This window comes from Manduca sexta, chromosome 24 (assembly GCF_014839805.1).
Source record: "Manduca sexta isolate Smith_Timp_Sample1 chromosome 24, JHU_Msex_v1.0, whole genome shotgun sequence".
NCBI lineage: Eukaryota > Metazoa > Arthropoda > Insecta > Lepidoptera > Sphingidae > Manduca > Manduca sexta.
Window position 1 is genome coordinate 6350736 of NC_051138.1, and position 20049 is coordinate 6370784.

At 33.2% G+C, this 20049-nt stretch overlaps 1 protein-coding gene across 1 annotated transcript in view; it reads right to left on the minus strand.

The window, feature by feature from the left end:
* The window catches only part of LOC115440447 (protein O-mannosyl-transferase TMTC2), a 127997-nt gene that overhangs the window by 28258 nt on the left and 79690 nt on the right, over positions 1-20049 (minus strand). The window contains exons 4-5 of the mRNA XM_030164748.2: positions 18329-19313; positions 1556-1670 (exon numbers count right to left, since the gene is read on the minus strand). Of these exons, the coding sequence (XP_030020608.2) occupies positions 1556-1670; positions 18329-19313 (1100 nt within the window). The remainder of the gene's footprint in view (positions 1-1555; positions 1671-18328; positions 19314-20049) is intronic.

The window sequence follows — 20049 nt, forward strand, 5'->3', positions numbered from 1 at the left end:
CTTTTGTACCCGTATCATTTACTCGTTTCAACTTACACACAGATTTATTATGTTATGAATATAATTTAATTTTCACATATTCTAAATAATATGAAATGAAAATATTTAATTTACAATTCTTACCAATACATCATTCATTAAAAAATTGTGTTTATATTCAGAAACGATACAGTTTTATGTTCTAATGAATTCTCTAAATGCAATTACGATTTGAAAATTTTATATGGATAAAAAACAATCACCAAGAAATATCATTTTTTTAAACAAAACAATACAAAAGGCGCTTTATAAAAACGGTATTACTTTGTTTCTAGGCACATTGTTCGCGTGCAATGAATGTAGGACTTTAAGATTAATTAAGGACTGTATGTTGCTTCCATTGTTAGAGCAATCATTCTGTTTACAGTGATGTATTGTGTCACTACGAGTCACATTATTTATAATTTAAAGATGTATTATTGTCTTGTTTTAAGCCTTTAATGAAGTGAGCTATTTAGCGTTTTATTTCTAATTCATAACATTTGCATCGTATAGAGTTTTATCTACGTTTTAAATTTACGACAAATCTTTTGAGACATACTATTGTCCTAGCATAAACATTACTTGACACAATATCGTTATATTCCACTAGCTTTGGATTGCTGGTCTGCCCAAGTAAAATGTTTATCTGGGATAAATATATTACCGGGATAAAATGTGACCCATGCCACTCAGGAGTAGTAGCAGAGTAGCTTCCTATAAGTATTTCTTTTCTAAATCGGTTTAGTAGTTCCTGAAATTAGTGAGTTTCATCAAAAAAACAGACACTTCGGCTTTATATATTAGTTTGGATATAGATTTAAAAATAAACCCCGAGAACAAAATTATTACATGTAATAAATACGGAATAGTAGTGGTTAGTTTTTCACGTAAACAAATTTTGATATTGAAATTGATTTTCTATAGCTACCTTTAACAAAACAAAATAACAACCCGCTAAAATATATTTACGGTAAGCGCAAATAAAAGTAAACATTGACCATAAAGTTATTTCGTGGCAACATATTTATTTCGTCTATTGAACATCTACGATACTTATTATTGCTTTTATATTTTATAATATTTTCCGTTCGCGATGTCCTTAATAGGGTTTGGACCTTTTGCCTTTTTTGTCCCTCGGGTAAGACATGCCGAATATTATTTCTCCTTTCACTAAGGGTAAACAGAGACCTTTTGAATGTATTATTAAACTTTTGTTGTTATCGAGATTAGAATAATATGGGCCCCACGAAAATCTTTGTCTCTTATCGAACCTATTGTACTACCGAAATAATAAGTATTTTGAATTGAGTTTTAGGGTTTGTTATGCGATATCTAACCACATTATAGAATTTGTTCAAATAAATTTTCAATGCTAAATATGCCCGCAGCTACAACTGGTTATCTCTGGTTAATGTCACTTTAATTTCTATAAACTATCTTTAAAAAGCAATTTCAATCTTATTCCGTAGTCGTAGTATGAAAAAACCACTGGCATTTTTTGTAATAAAGAGTAATTATTCAGTGAAGTACTCACAAGTTATAATGCACGTCCGCCATATTAGGTCGATACTTGAGCGCCTTCTGGAACGCGTGCTCGGCTTCCTTAGGCCGCCCCTGCGCACTCAGCACGCTGCCCAAGTTTCCGTATGCTGCAAAAATATTATAATTAGTTCCCTTACTGAAGTATGCCTTTTAATGCATAAAACTCAGTCAAGCTGAGACATTTTTAGATACCTCGTAAATTTCTGTAAGGTAAAATTTGGGCCGTTGATATAAAAAAAGAAATATTTACATTTGTAAATATACACTTATGCTTCTTTAAATGAACTTTATTTGCTATGGATCTGTGAAGGTACAAGCTCTAGTTTCTTTCAGCAAAAATTAAGTTGAATTCATTCTTGAGAAATGGACATAAAATAATTTTTAAAATATAAATATAAAATAATGATAACGACAAAATGAACAACTTTAGTCTTAATTACGAACTATGATTGTGAATTTAAGCCAATCTTATTTGTTTAAATTCCTTTTGAGAGCCATAATTAAAAAATAAACATGTTTTATTCACCTCTAACATTATTACTAACTTTCAGAGATTTTTTAAGGAATTAACTAGGGAAAGAATTATTTACCATCTTAAAACATGAATTATTGTAAATAACATTCGGTTAACATCTTCATTCGAATGATATCATTAACTGATCATTATCATTAGCTAATGATTAATTGGCCGATAATGATATTAAAATGAGATTAGCCAATTATTAAAAAAGTAACAATTACGTGTCCTGCTCAGATATCTTAGAGACAAAATAAATGCATTTCTACCGCCATATCTTAAGACAATTTTCGCATGTAACTCTTCTATTTCAAAACTGCAATTTTCTTAATTAATACTGTGGCCTCTTCGACATTCATTTTTTATCGAATTATTATTCCCATTTCTTCACCTGAGTCTTACACCCCTGTTTTTTATACTAAATGAGGATTATGAACCTTGTTTTGATGCCTTTATTTGTTTCTTAATTTTTGCTAGATGCATGTCGTATTTACCTAAAATTGTTTTATTACACCAAGATCCAATGTATTTTACACGTTTCTTGTTAAAGTACTAATGTGTGTTAACGTTAGTAAAAATTAAAAACAATAATCTAAAAACTCTAATTACTATTAAATTCATTCCGAACGTAATAGAATAAAACTAATTCAAGTACCTATAGAAATCGCAGTCTTACATTTATAATTTAACAAAACAATAAAATTTAAAAGAAATTTAGGAACTTGATTAAACCATCATTCTGAAATATAAAAGGATAATAAAAAAAATCCATTTGTCACGCATAATGTTAGAAAAAGGCTGTAAAAAGCATTTAATTATTATTACCCAACAATGGCGGACGATGAACCCGCAATGTAGAATGGCTTTAGCGAATAAACTAGGGTTAGTTCACGTTATTACAAGGTGAAATTTATTAGGTCGTAATTTTTGTCAAGATAAAAGTTGAATGGGTATAAAACTATGAACTATAATATAAAACTAGTTTGTAATACTGCTTTTAGTGATATTCATCCTCATCATCCTCTGGATATTGTAGGATTATTCTATATTAACGGATGTAGTTAACGTATTATAGTTAACAGTCTAAAACTTGGTGAAGAATTAATTTAAACTGTGGTCGTCCATTGGTCAAAATTCGAAAGTCGCATAGAATATGAATGTTACACATATTCAGTATTACTTATAAACTTGTTTTAGCGTAAAGAGGTGATTAAGAGTTGCTTTAAATAGCTGTCAAAAAATCACCGGTTTCCCAGTTTAAACCTTATTAAGAAGGAAGATAGTGGATTTTGACTTAGAGCTGATCGAGTAAATTTATGTTATAACTAAGCATAGCTTTGCGATTTTTTTATAAGTAAGAATGATCATGGATAAATATATGCATATATTTTCTAACACTTGTTTATTAGGACTTTAGTTATGCCAGATGTCACACATCTTCCAAAGTACTTTATTCAAATATTCATATGTAGACTGTGTATTTAACAAATTGGAGATAAAAAAAATTGTAAAGATGTTTATATATTTTAATATTTTTTCGACGTAAATCTATAAGTTGCAAAAGCGTTTAAAATCAAATTTTATGAAGTACGATTACATCGACCACAGTAGGCATACGCCAAAATATCTTTTAACACGACAGACGAAAACAAAATACACACAACACTTCCTCAACGCTTGTCGTAATTAACGGACTTTAAAATATTGCCAGTTGTAAATTCCATTAAGTGGCTATAACCTAATTGAGAGTGGAAACGACTGCTGAGACGAATGTCCGTAAATTTAAAACCGAAGGGCAAACACCTCTGACTTTTCTAAAGTTATGTGCTTATTGTTTGTGAATTACCGCTTGGCATAACGGTGAAGAGAAACATCGTGACAAAACCTGCATACTCTTCATAAGTATTTTGGGAGAATGTGAAGTCTCCGAACCACCTGGTGGACGAAGGCTTAACACTCTCAGGAGTATAGGAAACCCGTACCCAACAGTAAGCCAGTAGGTATATACAGGGCATGGATAGAAGTTAAGTTCTATAAGAAAAGAATAAAAGAAAGTCCTATTCTCACAATAGGAACGGGCGTGGCGCCTACAAAAAAAATTATGTAGAGGGCTGGTATTAATATATATATTGTATGTTATGCCATTAAAACAAGCCATTCTAATTTAGCCACAGCGATACTACGTTGATACTCAGGATTTCAAAGAAGCTTTAAAAATATCATAAATACTATGTAAAACTTTATGGTATTATACATACTGATGGTAGGTCTCTCATATGTGAGAGTCCGCCTGGGTAGGTACCACTAGTGCAACGCTCATGGGTTTTGCCCGCGGATCTCTCAAAGTGAAAGAATTTATACATATAACCTACGGGATTTTGTATTTTATACCCCAAATCGCAGCTTCTACCAATATTGTACTGCGCAATTATTTTTTTATTTGTTTAAACAAAAAATATGAATGTATATGAGAGCATATTATTTTGTATAAAATCTTTTTTTTAGTTATACGTAAAATTTTATTTAAATTGTGAAAGAAGAACATCTTTCCAACATCTCGTATCGTACGGGTATATTTGAAGGATCGTAAGGACCTTTAACCCTTTAACCCTTTAACCCGTCAAACGTGGAGGGGCGAACGACACCTGCTGCGTAGACTGTGTACTGTGGATGCATTTTTTCTGGCTAGTTCAGTTATAAGTGACACGTGTCCAGTAGATGTTTTCGGCATAAATAGTAAAATTTAGTGATTATTCCAAAAAGTTATCAATAAAAAAATATATTTGTAGATAACGTTTTTTTTGTTAAGAACTTTTATGAGGAACATTTTATATTTTAGGTGTTCTATTTTGGTTTCCAAAGTGCTGTGAATAAATAACTCGAGCTTAAACTACGCTAATCTATTTATTATTAAATGGTAGTTAATTTAGCTAATTTTGAATTAGTCACTTAAAAATTAAAAGCCTCATCGAAGTTTGGTCCGTACAATTAACCAATTATACGACATAGCATACAGTTTCCAATATTTTTTTGAAATTGGTGTGCGGTATACTACAGAAGGTTAAAAAAAAACCTGAACCAATTCGAAACTTCAAAATGCTTCGACATATTAACTTCAACCAAAATATATATTATTTTTTTCTTCATCCAAAATAATGCATTTACAGTTTATTTGTAGTAAATGAGACACAAAAGTTTAAAGGAGATTTGAAATTTTGAATTTGTCCTGCTACTTTTGTGGCTGACTGTACTTCGCCAACAACGGATATTTTTTTCTTAATTTTTAAATTAAAGGAAGCAGTGTTTAACGTAAAATTAATGGCATGGCAGACAAAGTACTATACCGAGTCTACTTAATTAACACCTATAGCTAAGAAAATATGCCATGCCAAAAAATATCAGCTATGCTAGCTCAGTTAAAATAAGCTTAGGTTTTGGTCTTAAACCCGTATAAGTGTAATAATAATAATATCAGTCCTGTATTATATACTTGCCCACTGCTGAGCACGGGCCTCCTCTACTACTGAGAGGGATTAGGCCTTAGTCCACCACGCTGGCCTAGTGCGGATTGGTAGACTTCACACACCTTCGAAATTCCTATAGAGAACTTCTCGGATGTGCAGGTTTCCTCACGATGTTTTCCTTAACCGATAAAGCACAATTCACAAAGAATACACACATGATTTTTTAGAAAATCAGAGGTGTGTGCCCTTGGGATTTGAACCTGCGGACATTCGTCTTGGCAGTCCGTTCCACACCCAACTAGGCTATCGCCACCTAAGTATAAAAGTAATGTAGTAATATTCCAACAACCAAGAACACTGATACCAGAAAAAACATCGGTAAACAAACAATATAAAAACACAAACATTCTAACATATAACTTGCTTTTTTGTCGTTTAACAAATTAAGAACAAGTCGGACAGTATTTCACCTTTAGTGTACGCTCACCGTATAAGATTCCTGGTGTTACATTCATTCTGTTTTATGAACCCTACCACCAGAGACAAATGTCTAAAATATGACGTTCAACGGCCCAATTACCATATCCCATTCCTACATTTTCAAGTGAAAATGAAATTGTTAGCATTAGGCGCGGAATCGCTCTGGATTAGTCGTGATTTTGAAGCGAACTTCATTGGCCACGTATCCGGTATGGACAGCTATGTGATTGCCGCGCGCTATCATGCGACCAACCGATTTCCGGTACGATCCTAATCCGCATTTCATGAGCAAACATTGGGGAGGAGTGCTAGTATTGGCGTAGTTATTAACACCAACGTTCTGATCTCTTCACATATTTACTCTTTGTAAACTTCTATATTACTATAGCTTTAAAGTTCAATCTTATTCTTTAAAGTGATAGATGGTTCAACTAAATTGGTTAGCTTATCAAAAGTAAATTAGTTGTCAGTTGCTGCAACTAAATTTAATAAATGTCTTATAATAATAATATGTATATGCGCGTAACTTATGAAGGGAAATGGAGTCATCAAATTCTAAACGTACTCGAACATTTTTGCTTACCAATGTGGATTTCAGACAAGGGCTCGTAAAAAAATATTTTATGTTCATAATTCATTGTACACAATAATAATTAGAACACGTACGCTATAAGTGCGGCCCCAACCTTTTCCAATTTAATATTTTATCAGTCTAGTAATCACATTAGATTTTAATTACTCTTTCTAATATTTCAACCGATAGTTTCATAAACTTGATTTATAGCGAAGGGTACACCTGAAGACCATTTAAAAGGTTTTATGTCATAATTACGCGTAGTCACAAAATAGCGTTTATTTATTACGTGGAATGAAAATTAGTTAAAAAAACTTTCAGCGAGACGCAATATTTAACGTGACTTTTAGCGTTACAGGAATACTGTACTTTGTGATTCTTGATTAGGAAAGGCTAAAATACTTATAAAGTACGTTGTATTGGCATTTCTTGTAATTTTTTACGCCTTAAAAACAAATTAATTTAGGATATCTTTTGATTAACCAGCTTGTGTTTTATTGTATACGAATCACATATTCTTATGAAGCAAGCTCTCGTCCGTATAGAATCTATATCCAAAAATATATCATATTTTTTGCGTTCAAAGTCAAATTAGCACAAAAACCATTTGTGAGAAATGACACTTAATGCGTACATCTACGATACCAACACCTATTATGGAAGTTTGTTAAATTATTGATTTCTTATGTTTACGCAAATGTCAGACATTAAAATAAAAATATTTTGCGGATTTTATTGCGGTTTTTATAAACTATTATAATTAAAACTAAATAAACAGAGTATTTGAAACGTCGCAAGAAAATTGTAATACAAAACCTGCGATAAAATAATTTTATTTTAATTATTAAGATAGTTTTCTTACGATAAAATCGAAATGAGCTCACACACCTTCAATAATTAATATAGAGAACAAAAGCAATTTCCAATACGTAGTGGGTCTAATAAAACGTTATAGCGTACCTAATATTTGGTATCGGGCCGTTTCCATATCGGTTGCGAACAGCTTAGTTGATTAAATTTGAACCTACCCTTCGAAAATTACAGAAGTTGAGTGTGAATATGAGCGTAAGATAAAATAATCAATGAAATAGATTTAAATTGGGCCGTGATTTTCACCAATCTTAGTTTAATGCATTTTACAATACACTGATCCTTTTCTTATTTTAAGGGCTATATTTTTTTTATTCATTTGAATCTTATGAACCAGGCCCTTATAGATTCCTTTCACATGCGACGTTGTAAACCTAAATGTTTTGGGGATTTAGAGAAAAAACAAATTCATAATTTAAAGGTTTTGATGGTGTCTCTAGTATTTTATTTTTTAGTATTCTTCATTCTTGTTAGATATTTATCCAGAATAATAATATATTAACTCACAAAATATACTTATTCTTAGCCCCAACCATCCACCTTTTCGATGTAACAAAAAATATGTCAAACGTCCAAATAACGAATACATAAACTTCTCGAACTCGATCATTAAATAGAAAAACATTTTCTTCTAAAATTATGATGTCCTTGTTAAAAACTTGTTTCCAGATTTAATAAATACAAACATAAATCGAGGACGCTACGTTTAACCATCTGATTATTTGTTGAAGTTGGTATTACGGGCTATGTGAATTATCCATCACTGCTAAGTAAGGAGCGCTTATATAAAACTGTAACTGGGTGCTTCCCTTAAATAGGGCACATCAAAAAGAAAATAAAAAAATCTTATTCCATTTACGATCGGCACCATTAGCTGTAAGAAAAACATAGAGCGAAAAAATATAAAAGAGACACGACGTTACTCAGTCGTTCCGCTGATTGGAATATCGGTCTAAAAGCTTTTTTATGTTCACACTTACCAAGGTAATATGCGAAACATTGCCCCTACAGTTGGTTGTTTATCGCGTTTACCTGTTTATTGAATGTTAAGATTAGTGCTCATCTTTTGTTACCGTCATTCTGTATTTTGACTGTCTGAAGAATTAAAATTTTGACGTAGAATCGCGCTGTTGCTGTCGTACGTATGATTGATTTCAATGAATATATTATGCGTATTTTTAGAATGGAAAATCTTTCACAAACTTTCTAATCTGAGAATAGAAGACAGATACTTTCTTGTTTCATAAGTACGAAAACGAATACTTTACTAATAAGGTGAATAAAATATACTCGTTTTGTATTCCTTAATAATGAAATAATTCCATATATATTTTTTTATCATTGTCGGAATGTAATTTGTTACACGCACGCAATAACGTAACTTAACGACTGATTTGTGTAACTTATATTTTCGTCATAAATGTGTTTGTCATACAAATATTTTATTGAAATCTTCAGCGCGCACCGACATTAAGTACTAAGAAAAGGTGAACGTCGATATTAGGTATCGTGATAATTATTTCTATATTTTAAAATATTGAAAATATATGAATTCACTTGTAGGTACAATATAAATTCAATAATTTTACCATAACGACTAATGTCCTATCTGATTTAAAATATATTTAAACTCTTTGAAAATATGACTGCCTCGGTGGCGTAGTTGTATTGTATGACCGGTACAATAGCGCTCTGAGGTCCTGAGTTCGAATCCCGGGTCGGGCAAAGTGATATTTGAGTTTTTCTGCTCAGTATCAGCCCGGAGTCTGGAATTTGTGCCCGATATGGCGATAGGCTCGCCCCCTATCACATCATGGGACGGAACATACTTGGCGAAAAGTGGATGCCCTAGTTGCGCCTCTGCATACCCCTTCGAGGATAAATGCGTGATGTTATGTATGTATGTATTATGAAAATATTTATCATTGCCCATGGTGACTGCCTTCATACACCGATCTGTACATATTATGTCTTTGAAATTATTCTCAAGTTAACAATGCTACATAATTTCTTTAATCTAAATTATAGACCTCTCATACTTTGACTAAAAGTTCACCTAATCTACTTTCATAATTGAAAATTTGTAGAAAAACGTCCATAATAGCTACATTATTAACTCTATTTATTTTCATTCAGAATAATCTAGAAAAATCCTTTGTTATTTCTATAAACAGCACACAATGTCGGGCCACGATAAAGGCTTCCCCAAATGTTTCATTTACGCGGCGCTAATAAACATTAGCTATTCAATCCCTTTAGCTGTAATATTGGGTTTTATTGTGTGATCTTTGGATTCAATTAACAAATTAATGACATACAAAAACTATCTGTAAAATCAGTATTGAGTAACATATATTTTATTGCAAAAGCATTATATAATTTTTATTCGTAAATATTATTTTAACAGGTAAGTCTGGATATCTTAAGAAGATTTGTTACTGTGTAAAGTTTCATTAAATTAAGTTGTCGGCGATCGTAATTAATGTCATTATTAAATGTTGCTGACCGCTTCGTCCGCGTGAAAATACTTTCCTCTAGAAAAGTCCCTAAAACACTATTCATAGTGCCAATTGGATGCCATACATCTATATAAAAAATTCCATTATTTCCCAATAAAATAAAAAGTCATCGTAAAAATATCTAGACCGGTTGAACTGTTTCTGCGTTTGCATCTGACATACAGAACAAACTATTGGACGTGTAATATTAGTGAAAAACAACATTTATACATAACAGCAGAGATAGTCTTAGCCTTAATATTTAATAATTATTCATAAAATTTAAATGTTATTAAACATTTCAATTGTATTTATCACAACTCCATCTAGTTCCGAACTATCCAGATAACCTAACGGACGCAAACTGTGATTGGTCCAACCCTCGATCTGTCTAAGCAAGTTGTGACATCCAAGTATCAGTGAAGCAAGCTCGCGAGCAAGATAATAGCGTTAATCCCTCTGAGTCGCCACTCGAAGACGATATCGGCCCAAAGATGGAGGCGATAAGCCCTCGGGCTTAACCGTCCGAGTGTTGCAAGAAATAAACGTACTTGTGAATGTCCCGATTAGGAGGGACGTTATCTGTTGTTTTATCTAATTAATGATATATGTGCGATGTGTCTTGTTCAACATAGTCACCGCATGGGGACTTAGTCCTTAATTGATAAATTGTTTGTGCTGAGGTGTTAGCGTGAGTCAGTTCATGAATATAGTTTAAATCTTACTTATTTGTGTGGTTGATATTAGAAATGGTTCTGGTTGGCTTATTTTGTCTATCGAATAATGAATACTTATAAAGTGGTGAAAAACTCTAAAAAAAAACACTATCCTTTTCCACTTTTCCGCAATAAAAAGTTTGCTGTAATTTAATCCAAGACTGGATTTATCAATGTAACAAGTCTAATACAAATGCATTCAGCAGTTTGTTCTATTTTTAACAAATATCCCAACATCATCATTATCTTTCGTTTTAGAAGAAACAAACAACTACACGAATAACGTTATGAAACATATTTTATCTACGGATATTTCATTAAAGATGGAAGTTGACAACTTTATTTTATTATTAAATTAATTTTTTATCTAACGCCAAAAGTTTAACACAATTTTAATATAGTTTGCCGGGTACAGACTTCGAACTAAAGAGGCAACCGAGCTTACTCTGACTTTTGCAAAAAATAAAAATATCACATGATAAAGGTTTCCCAACTTTAATATAATAACATCTCATAGACCATGCTTCAATAGTTTTATCTTTGAAAGAGATGATATCAAATACTAACTTTATATATAATAGAAATAAACTACTTGAAGCAAATTGTTAGAAAAACTAGATCAAATAATATTTAATTTATTTGTAGATATGAATATCAGCACATAATGCTTTTATACAGTGAACTAAATATTTTGTTTTAAAACATAATTATAAACCTCACGAAAATATACTTTACTGCAATAGCTAATTTTAAAAAATTTCATATCTTCGGCCTGGTTGTTGTACGCTATAGATTAGAATTACATTAATTTAAATGATTTTACTATCTCTATAACAATATGAAAGCAAATTATCTAGTATCAAACAGAAATATTTTTAAAACAATCTGATTAAGGACCAGCATTTATTAATCAACAAAAATATATTTAAATTATAACAAAATAATCTTGCCCATAAAAGTACTACAAATTCAATTAACCTTTTATTAACAGCGGTAATAAAAGATAAACATAGGTCAACCCAAAAGCAACTAAACGAAGTATGCGTACCTATGATAGCAAAATGTTTTATTAGTTTGACCTCAACAAACAAATAGTTACATAAAAGGTTATACTCTAAATTTAATTAAGATAACAATGTTCACGAGCAATACAACGGAATAGAACCACGCATGGGTTTACATCCGACATGAACATGTGAAAACTGATTCTATTTGAGCCGTGACGGTATTACAGCAACGTTAAGCCTCAGGAATCAATAGATCAGTTATCAGTGCAAAAGGTAAATTAGCTAAAGCCAGCTCCTGCCGATTAAATCACCACATCGACTCCATCCCAGCAAATTCCTGTAATAGGTAGTGCCCCGTGATTGGCTTGTTTCGAGTAGCCGCCGGAGACAAATTGGATCCAGTTAGCCTTTAGGTCATGTTATCAAAAGGTAAAAGAGCAAAGAAAAACCTTTTCACGGTGATCGATAAAGAGTTAAAACTATTTTGTAGCTGAAAATAAATATACTAAATTAGAGGGAGGAAAAGGGTTTGAAAATCAAGTTTCTAAAGAAAACTTTTATGTGGTCCATTTTTTTATTAATAACCATTGAGTATGCAGCTTAAGGAATGTTTCTTCAGACATTACCTATTTCTTGACGTCGCTAGAAGACATAGAAAGTAGATTTATTGCATATAACCCTACATTGTGGAGTAACAGGTGTTTGTTTAACCACTCTATCATTAAATAATGATGTAGCAATTTAGTTCAGCGTAAAAATTAACAGTAAGGTGTATAAAGGATTTTAAAATCATTAAAATATCATTACCCGTCTTGCGGCGTGTTTAACTTTGTGCATGTTATCTCGGGTTTTATACGAGGAGTCTTTGGCAAAATTCCGCGACACGACAAGATACGTGAGCTAGCGACACGGCAAAATGAAAAAAACTAAAACCGACTGACATAATCATAAAAGAGGAAAAATATATTTTGAACGGTTCTTTAATAAAAATTGAATTTGTAGGTCCAATTGTAATCGTATTTTTTATTATCTAAAATGATTTTTATGGCTCGCTGAAGCTTGACGTCTGATATATGGTATTTCAAAAATATAAAATTCATCAATTTGCACTACTCGTGTTGACGTTTATGATAACGAGTGAAAAAACCGATTTGGTTTTTATTTCCTATCGCTACGCAACATATACATATAAAACATACCTGCTAAATGTTGAAGACCTTCTACTACATATATTTATTAAAAGATATGTCAGCTTTCTCACTATTTACTAAGCCATTTTTTCGCTTTCAGCCTCACAAATAATTCCAATAGAATCGGATCACCATAACTCCCGATCTTGGAAACATAACAAAACCATCCCGAATTATCTTATTAAAACATAGACAATACTTGAAAATATGTATAAACGTCTCGGATTATCCTGTTTGGATATTTATGTACGGCCGTTTACATAAAACAAGATCTCAATCTTCCAATCTTCAATCCGATTCCGAAAATAAACTAATCGAAATAATTGATTTTTGAACATGTCAAAAACTACTTTCTTCTGATTTGTGAATTTTCACGATGGATCGAAAAAAGCGGTTTAGATCGTTTAATGGCGGCTCGTGTTAAGAAATCAATAGTTTAACTTCGCCTACCACTCATGTCTATGTGCTTTTAACCGGCAGAGTGCATGCAGTTTTGTATTCTGTTTAAAGCATTTGTAACTAGTGCAGATCTCTGTATATTATTAGTGCTAGTTTCTGGTCAAGTTTTTCTTATTTTATACGGCCGGTAATTCCACTGCACCTAAAGGTAAGTGGTATACGGTTCAAATAGAGTATCGCCTGACTAAATGATTATCCCCTCGCCAGAGCAGTAAAAATTATGCTGGCTTGTTAAACCGGATATATACCTGGAACGCGACACTTACGTCAACTACTTCGGTGGGTTTTACACCTTGTGTACAGTGGTCGCTATCCGGGCGGATAAAAATATTCTACCACCAACAAAATAATACAGCATTATATGCATCAAAATGTTTGTTGGCGTTACTATTGTTTGTGATCAGACGTGGCACTTACCAACGCGCAATCGCCAACTCATTCAATGATTAATTATTTTAAAAAGTTGGACAATTTAAATACTACAGAGACGTCGTATTTAGTACCATACTGCTAGATTCCGACATTGCAATTCCAAGTGATATTTGGCAGTAAAAATCACGAATACCTTGGAGCACTTTAAGCCATCGTGTCGATCCAAATTTTGTCAAATGGCAGCACTCGTTAACTCAAATCAGACATTCCGAACACTTGAATATTCTGGCAACTCGACTTGCCTCTATTAAAAAAATCCGTCGGTACGCGCCAGTGAATGTTAAGCTTATTATAGATTGCAGTGGAATTCTTGAATAATTCACTTAAATATCCATTACTTTTGCGCTCGTCGCGTGTTATTTAATTACTTCGTTAATTAATTATCGTCATTTTAAAAATATTAACAACGAGGTGCACTCTCCTACCCGCTACAGTCTACGGGTAACCTTTCATTATTCATTATCCGTTGAAATCTCACAATATATTTATAGGTGGGTATACAAATATTATGAAAAATTAAAGTTAGTAGATAATGTCTGATTTTTCTCTAAGTGGAGTCTATATTATCTCTGTGTGCTGTAGGATATTTTGTTATTGGTAACTAACTTTAATTCCGGAAACAGACGGTGTAGAGCTGCAGGTAATAGTTTAATATATGTTGTACATCTACGTTTAATAGTAATCGTGCCGTGATCGAAATTCTACCGTCGTATTTAAATGTCACATGTATTAATCATATTTTTACTCTCTCCGCATTCCTTTTTTTATAACTCGTTCTCTAAATGAACTTTAATTATATGAAATCATACTTCTTCAACGGGGTACAATATATTCTGCACCTGTAATATATTGATTTTATTTGCATGAGGATAAAATATATCGTGTTCTTTCGATATTTAAAATATGACATATTATGCCGATGCATATGCAACCCTAGATATTGTAGTACATAAGCACCTGACGACGTGTTGTGCAAATAATAAGTGTACATTGTTCGACATATTTCCGAATCGAATGTTCGGTGAGCACGGTAAACGGTTCTTTCTAAGTAAAAAAATGATCTTATATAACATAAGAATCCACTAAGAGAGTGCGTTACGAAAAAAAAATCATAAGTAGTTAAAATTTAATTTCAAATTTCCCAAATAACATGAAAATGTACGTACACAAATGCACGTGCGTATACTATATATGCAGAAACATTGATTCTGATTAGCAGAGTCCTGCAATAAATAACATTTCAAATTTAATTAAACTAATCTGCGGTTATAACGCTTAGCTCAGTTAAACCGGTCAATGGAATAATTAAATCATATAGTTATTTATAGCATGGCGTCAATGATTATTATAATAACACTTGTATTAAGAGTGAAGCTATAATATTTACAACAGTTATATTTTATCTACTAGGTAAACCTGCACGTATCAATGAATGAATGAAACCTTTCTAGCTAAATTTCGGCCACGGCGGCCAATCTCAACGGAGATCGGCCAGGTATGCAAGTGATATTATAGTGCACCAGTGTGTGCGGAATACACAGGTGCACTTTCTGTTCTTTCACTCTCATAGTTCAGTGAGCCGATAATCTGACATGACCGGGGAGAGTTCAGGCGCAGGACCAACGCCTCTACGTGCTTCTCGAAGCTCGTGGACATCACCGCCATTTCCTGACTCTGAACTACGACCGAGTCATTTTTAAGGTGGAAAAACCAAGTCACACTTATTTTTGGTCCAACCCAGGATGCGATCCTGGTACTTCAGCGCATTAGTCGTACTCTATGATTATTAGAACTACGTCATCGAAGTAGTCACCTGTCGTATGCTAATAATACCAGCGCTGCATTATAATATGCTGTCGCTCTGCTGGGCGCGGACCTGCTGCGCTAGTGAAGGATTAGACTTTAAAACACCATTTTAGTCTAGTGCGAGTGGCAGACTTCACATAGGTACTTCTATTTCTTGTGAAGAATTCTTAGGTATATAATTTCCTCAAGACGATTTTCTTCACTGATATAGCGACTAATACTTTAATAGCCAAAGATGAATTATGCAAACACATGGAATATAACTATAAAATACATTATAATCACTATTTTAGTATCATAATAAACAATATTTTTAGTTTTATAAATGTTTTATGAAAAGATTAATCAAATAATATTGAAAATATTGCGCATTTTAAAACCAAATAGTATTGCATATGTAACTCTACACTCAAGGTAAAACAAATAAAAATATTTTAAAGCGAATATTTCGTGATATTGCCTGAAGGCTCTCATGTTTAAAAAATAATTCAACCGTGGCAATTGCAAAGCGGAGCAGACTACACACTCCACAAATATGAAAAGGTTAAATATGTATTTCGCTGTTGTAAATAGTATTAAGGTTTAAGTGGTTAAAAGAAATGGCCTTGTACGATATTATTTGAAAAATATATTATATTTTGATTATAAATAGCAACATTTTTGTTGCGTTTCATAAGATCAGTCAATGTCATTATCTGCTCTTTCTATTCTTAAGGAACACATCGATAATTCGGTTAATATTTTGAAGTTTCATTATTAATTATAATATAATATATTTTTATGCCAATTTCAAAATCTCAGTGTGATAATTGGTATACCCTGATCGCACACGATCTTAAAACTTTTAAGAGTTAATATCACTAGAAATGGTTCACAAAAATTATAAAAACAGATTCTAACAAAATTCTTGTGAGAAACAATAAACTGCACAAATTGAATTATAATAGCGTCCACGTACATACAAAACGCAAGTTAGAAACTAGTTATCCTCCGTGCTGTCTTGTTTTAGTATTTAATCCTCATGAGAAAATAACTTGTGGCACAGCTGTGGCGACGAGCGACCTCAATATTTTACTGGTGATTTCGGATCTCGTAAAAATACAAGAAGTTAGATAGGAACTTTTAAAACGAGTCAAGCCTCTTATTTTTTCCTTACAAACCCATCGTGGAGAACTTTGATAGTTTTACATCGGGAGACCCTTCGATAAAGTGTCATAATTTAGGTGAAATATTGTTTTTCTGGCAAGGGGAGCATGACATTTTGTTATCTTATTTGTGGTTTCCGAAGAACTTATAGTTTCTTTCTTTGTCACATCAACTAAATAATAAGTTGTCTAACCTGTTGATAATAATATAATTTATAGATCTTTCCTCTGTACTATATTTATGTCACGCATTTATTTGAGTATGTATTTTGTTGCGACTCATTATAGCGCAATTATCGGGTATTTGCTTTCTTCTTCATGATTTTTCTGACAACAATTTATTCTATGTTTACATTTTTGGCTATGCACGAACAGACGATCGTAATTTAATTACTAGCTAGCTATGAATTAATTAGCTTGGCAATAATCATTTAAATCAGACAATGCGGTAAAAAATTATCGCTGAGCAAACGTAAATAAAAATTACGACAAATTATCTAAAACCTTCCTTCTTTGAATTCATTTCCTTTAAAGTCGCCCTCAAGAGGCTGCCAGCAGTTGCTTGCCAGTTAATAGTCCATTGATGAATTAAAAAGAAGGTATAAGGAGGAAGTGTGTCATATTATGATGATGAGTAATTATCCATTATCCACACACTGTCACATGAATTTACATTATGTTACCTTTATTTAAAAAGTAAAATAGGGCTTACGAAGGAGGGCCGCAGTATATTCCTTCTGGAATGACACAAACCGTTCCAAAAATGTTTTAATACAAATTATATTTTAAAAACGTTAGGCCTTAGAGAGTACAAAAGGTACGCCTCGCATACTCGTACAAAAAGCGTGGTCATGTACAGCAAAGAACATCGAAACAACAGAACAAATGTCAGAAAACTTTGTTACATAAAAACAAAACAAAAACAAATAGGAAATTTTGAATGTAACGTCCACTATATGAAGTTAGGCAAAATGAAAACCGTCACGCAAAACTTTTCTCTTTGCGCCAAAGTTTGTGATGTGAACAGAAACCCGGGGCGGGCTCCCTAGGGACGGACATGCATGTTTAATGGCGTCCTAGAAAGGTCAAGAGTCTGAATGTAAGTGGAGGCAGTGAATACATTACTAGCTCCCCAACGACAGGTATTCTGAACCAAACACGCGTGACGTGACAACGTCTTTTCTAACTCGGAACAAATAACACGCGGACGGGTAGTTAGTACCTCTCTCAAATAAATTAATTGTGTCTCAGATTTGAGTCGTAACGAGGGAGCAACTCGAACAAACTTTTCAGAAAGGCACCTATTGGGAATGTCGACCCCGGCCCCTGCGATGTAGCGTAAACTCTTCAAATTCTGACGTGACGTTAACAAACGGCTGAGATGCGACGGGCTCATTCTAAATTGAAAAGTTTTATGCTCCACCTATGTCATAACTTTTGTGCCATATTTGTGTGTTTATTACAACTCATTTCACTCAGTCATCACGAAGTTTTGACATATGTTCAATATACTTTGAAAAAGTTTTCATATTTTTTTTTTGTTATAATAATACATTTATAAAAGAACATACAATAAATAAATATTAATTATAATACAAGACACGTACCTTTCGGTGGATTGATGTGCAGTGCACTTCTGAAAAGGCTCTCTTCGTCACGCCAATCATTATTTCGAGACAAAGTACGACCGCCCAGCGCAGACAATGCAATCAATAGGGCAAGCATAAAGAATCTGCTTCTTTTCTCGTTTTGATGCCATTTTCTTGTCAGCGCACCGGCTCCCAGGCCGAGCAGTAAGCAAAAACCAACACTCGGTATGTATAGAACACGCTCAGCAACAACAAAACCCACGTAGAACAAAACATTCGTTGCAGGTAAAAATGGCAGAATTGTAAATGCCAAGAACATCAGAAACGCAACTTGCGGGGTACATTTAACTGCTCTATTAAGAATGTGCGTTCTATTTTTGGTGTTTGATATCGGACAGATACAAACAGAATTATGCATCATGATGTTGTTGTTGTTGCTCGCACGACACACGCTCGTGTGCTCATCGGTTAGCGAGTGTTTGCACCCAGTACACGGACAGTACAGCTTTTTAGATGATACATTCTCTTTGTGTGGCGCATGATAGCTCTTTCTTTCGACGCAATCCTGCCCTCTGTTATACTGTTTGCAGTTGTTGTAATTCCATTTGTGCTTGATCTTACAATTTTGTTTCTTGTAGTATTTGGCATCCCTAATTAAATTCTCTTGGGGCTTTTTGAATTCATTGGCCAAGAGACGCCATGTCATTTTAGATATGACTGCGTAACATGTGACTGTCATCACATTTCTGGGATCGAGTATGGTTGTTATTCTGGGTATCGCTTCCATTGACCAGTCGAAGCTTAGATGAAAAGGGTATAGTAATAAGAAAAAGTTAAATATTGGGAGGTATGCAAAAGTGTATAATCTTGTCAAAAAGGAAGGGTCTCTTGAGGCAGGGTTGTCCGCTGCGGCAAATGCTGTAGGTACTCCAGCAAGTCGCAACCGCCAGTACAGCAACACAAAGCCGCCAGCACCAAGTGCGCACACACTGCGCCACCGACACTGTAACAAATATGAAAAAAAAATATTAATATCAGCCAAAAAACTTCCTTATTTAAACAGCGGAAAGTTATCTGTTACGGTAAAGTAAAACGTAAAGTTTTATTTTTAAATATTATTTTTTCTCGCACCACCATAATGATTGATTGCCTTCGACCAACGTTTCATTAATATCTGTCGAAGAATTTGCCGCGATCGGATCGGAAGTATAGGTTTTTTACAACCCGTCAATATGATGTCCTTCACGGCTTAGAAAATATAACCGTTATACAATGACCGTAACTTCGAAATATTATATATTTCTTTTTGGACACACGTACTTTTACGTATACATTTGCTAAATTAATATAAAAGTAGCTATAAACGTTATACCTTGTTGAGCAACTTTACATCAAATCTTATATGTTTATTAAATATTATCCTTAACGACCTCTGCAGAAAACGTATTTTTACCCGCACTATCTATGCGTTTTCAGCACGCACATTTGCATATAAGGTTCCGTGTTATTTATATAATACCAATGCAAAAGTTATGCTTCGTAAGTACTGACTAATCGATAGCAGCAAATATTTCTTACACACTCTAAACTGTTAGAAACTACTAAATAGCTTTAAAATTCTATCTCTAAACTATCTACTACTTTAAACTAATGCATCCCTAAATCGCTTTGGACCGGTAAATCGAACTAATGGCTAAATCCTTTCGTGTTAGGTAATTCGTTTCTGGGATAATCTTTAT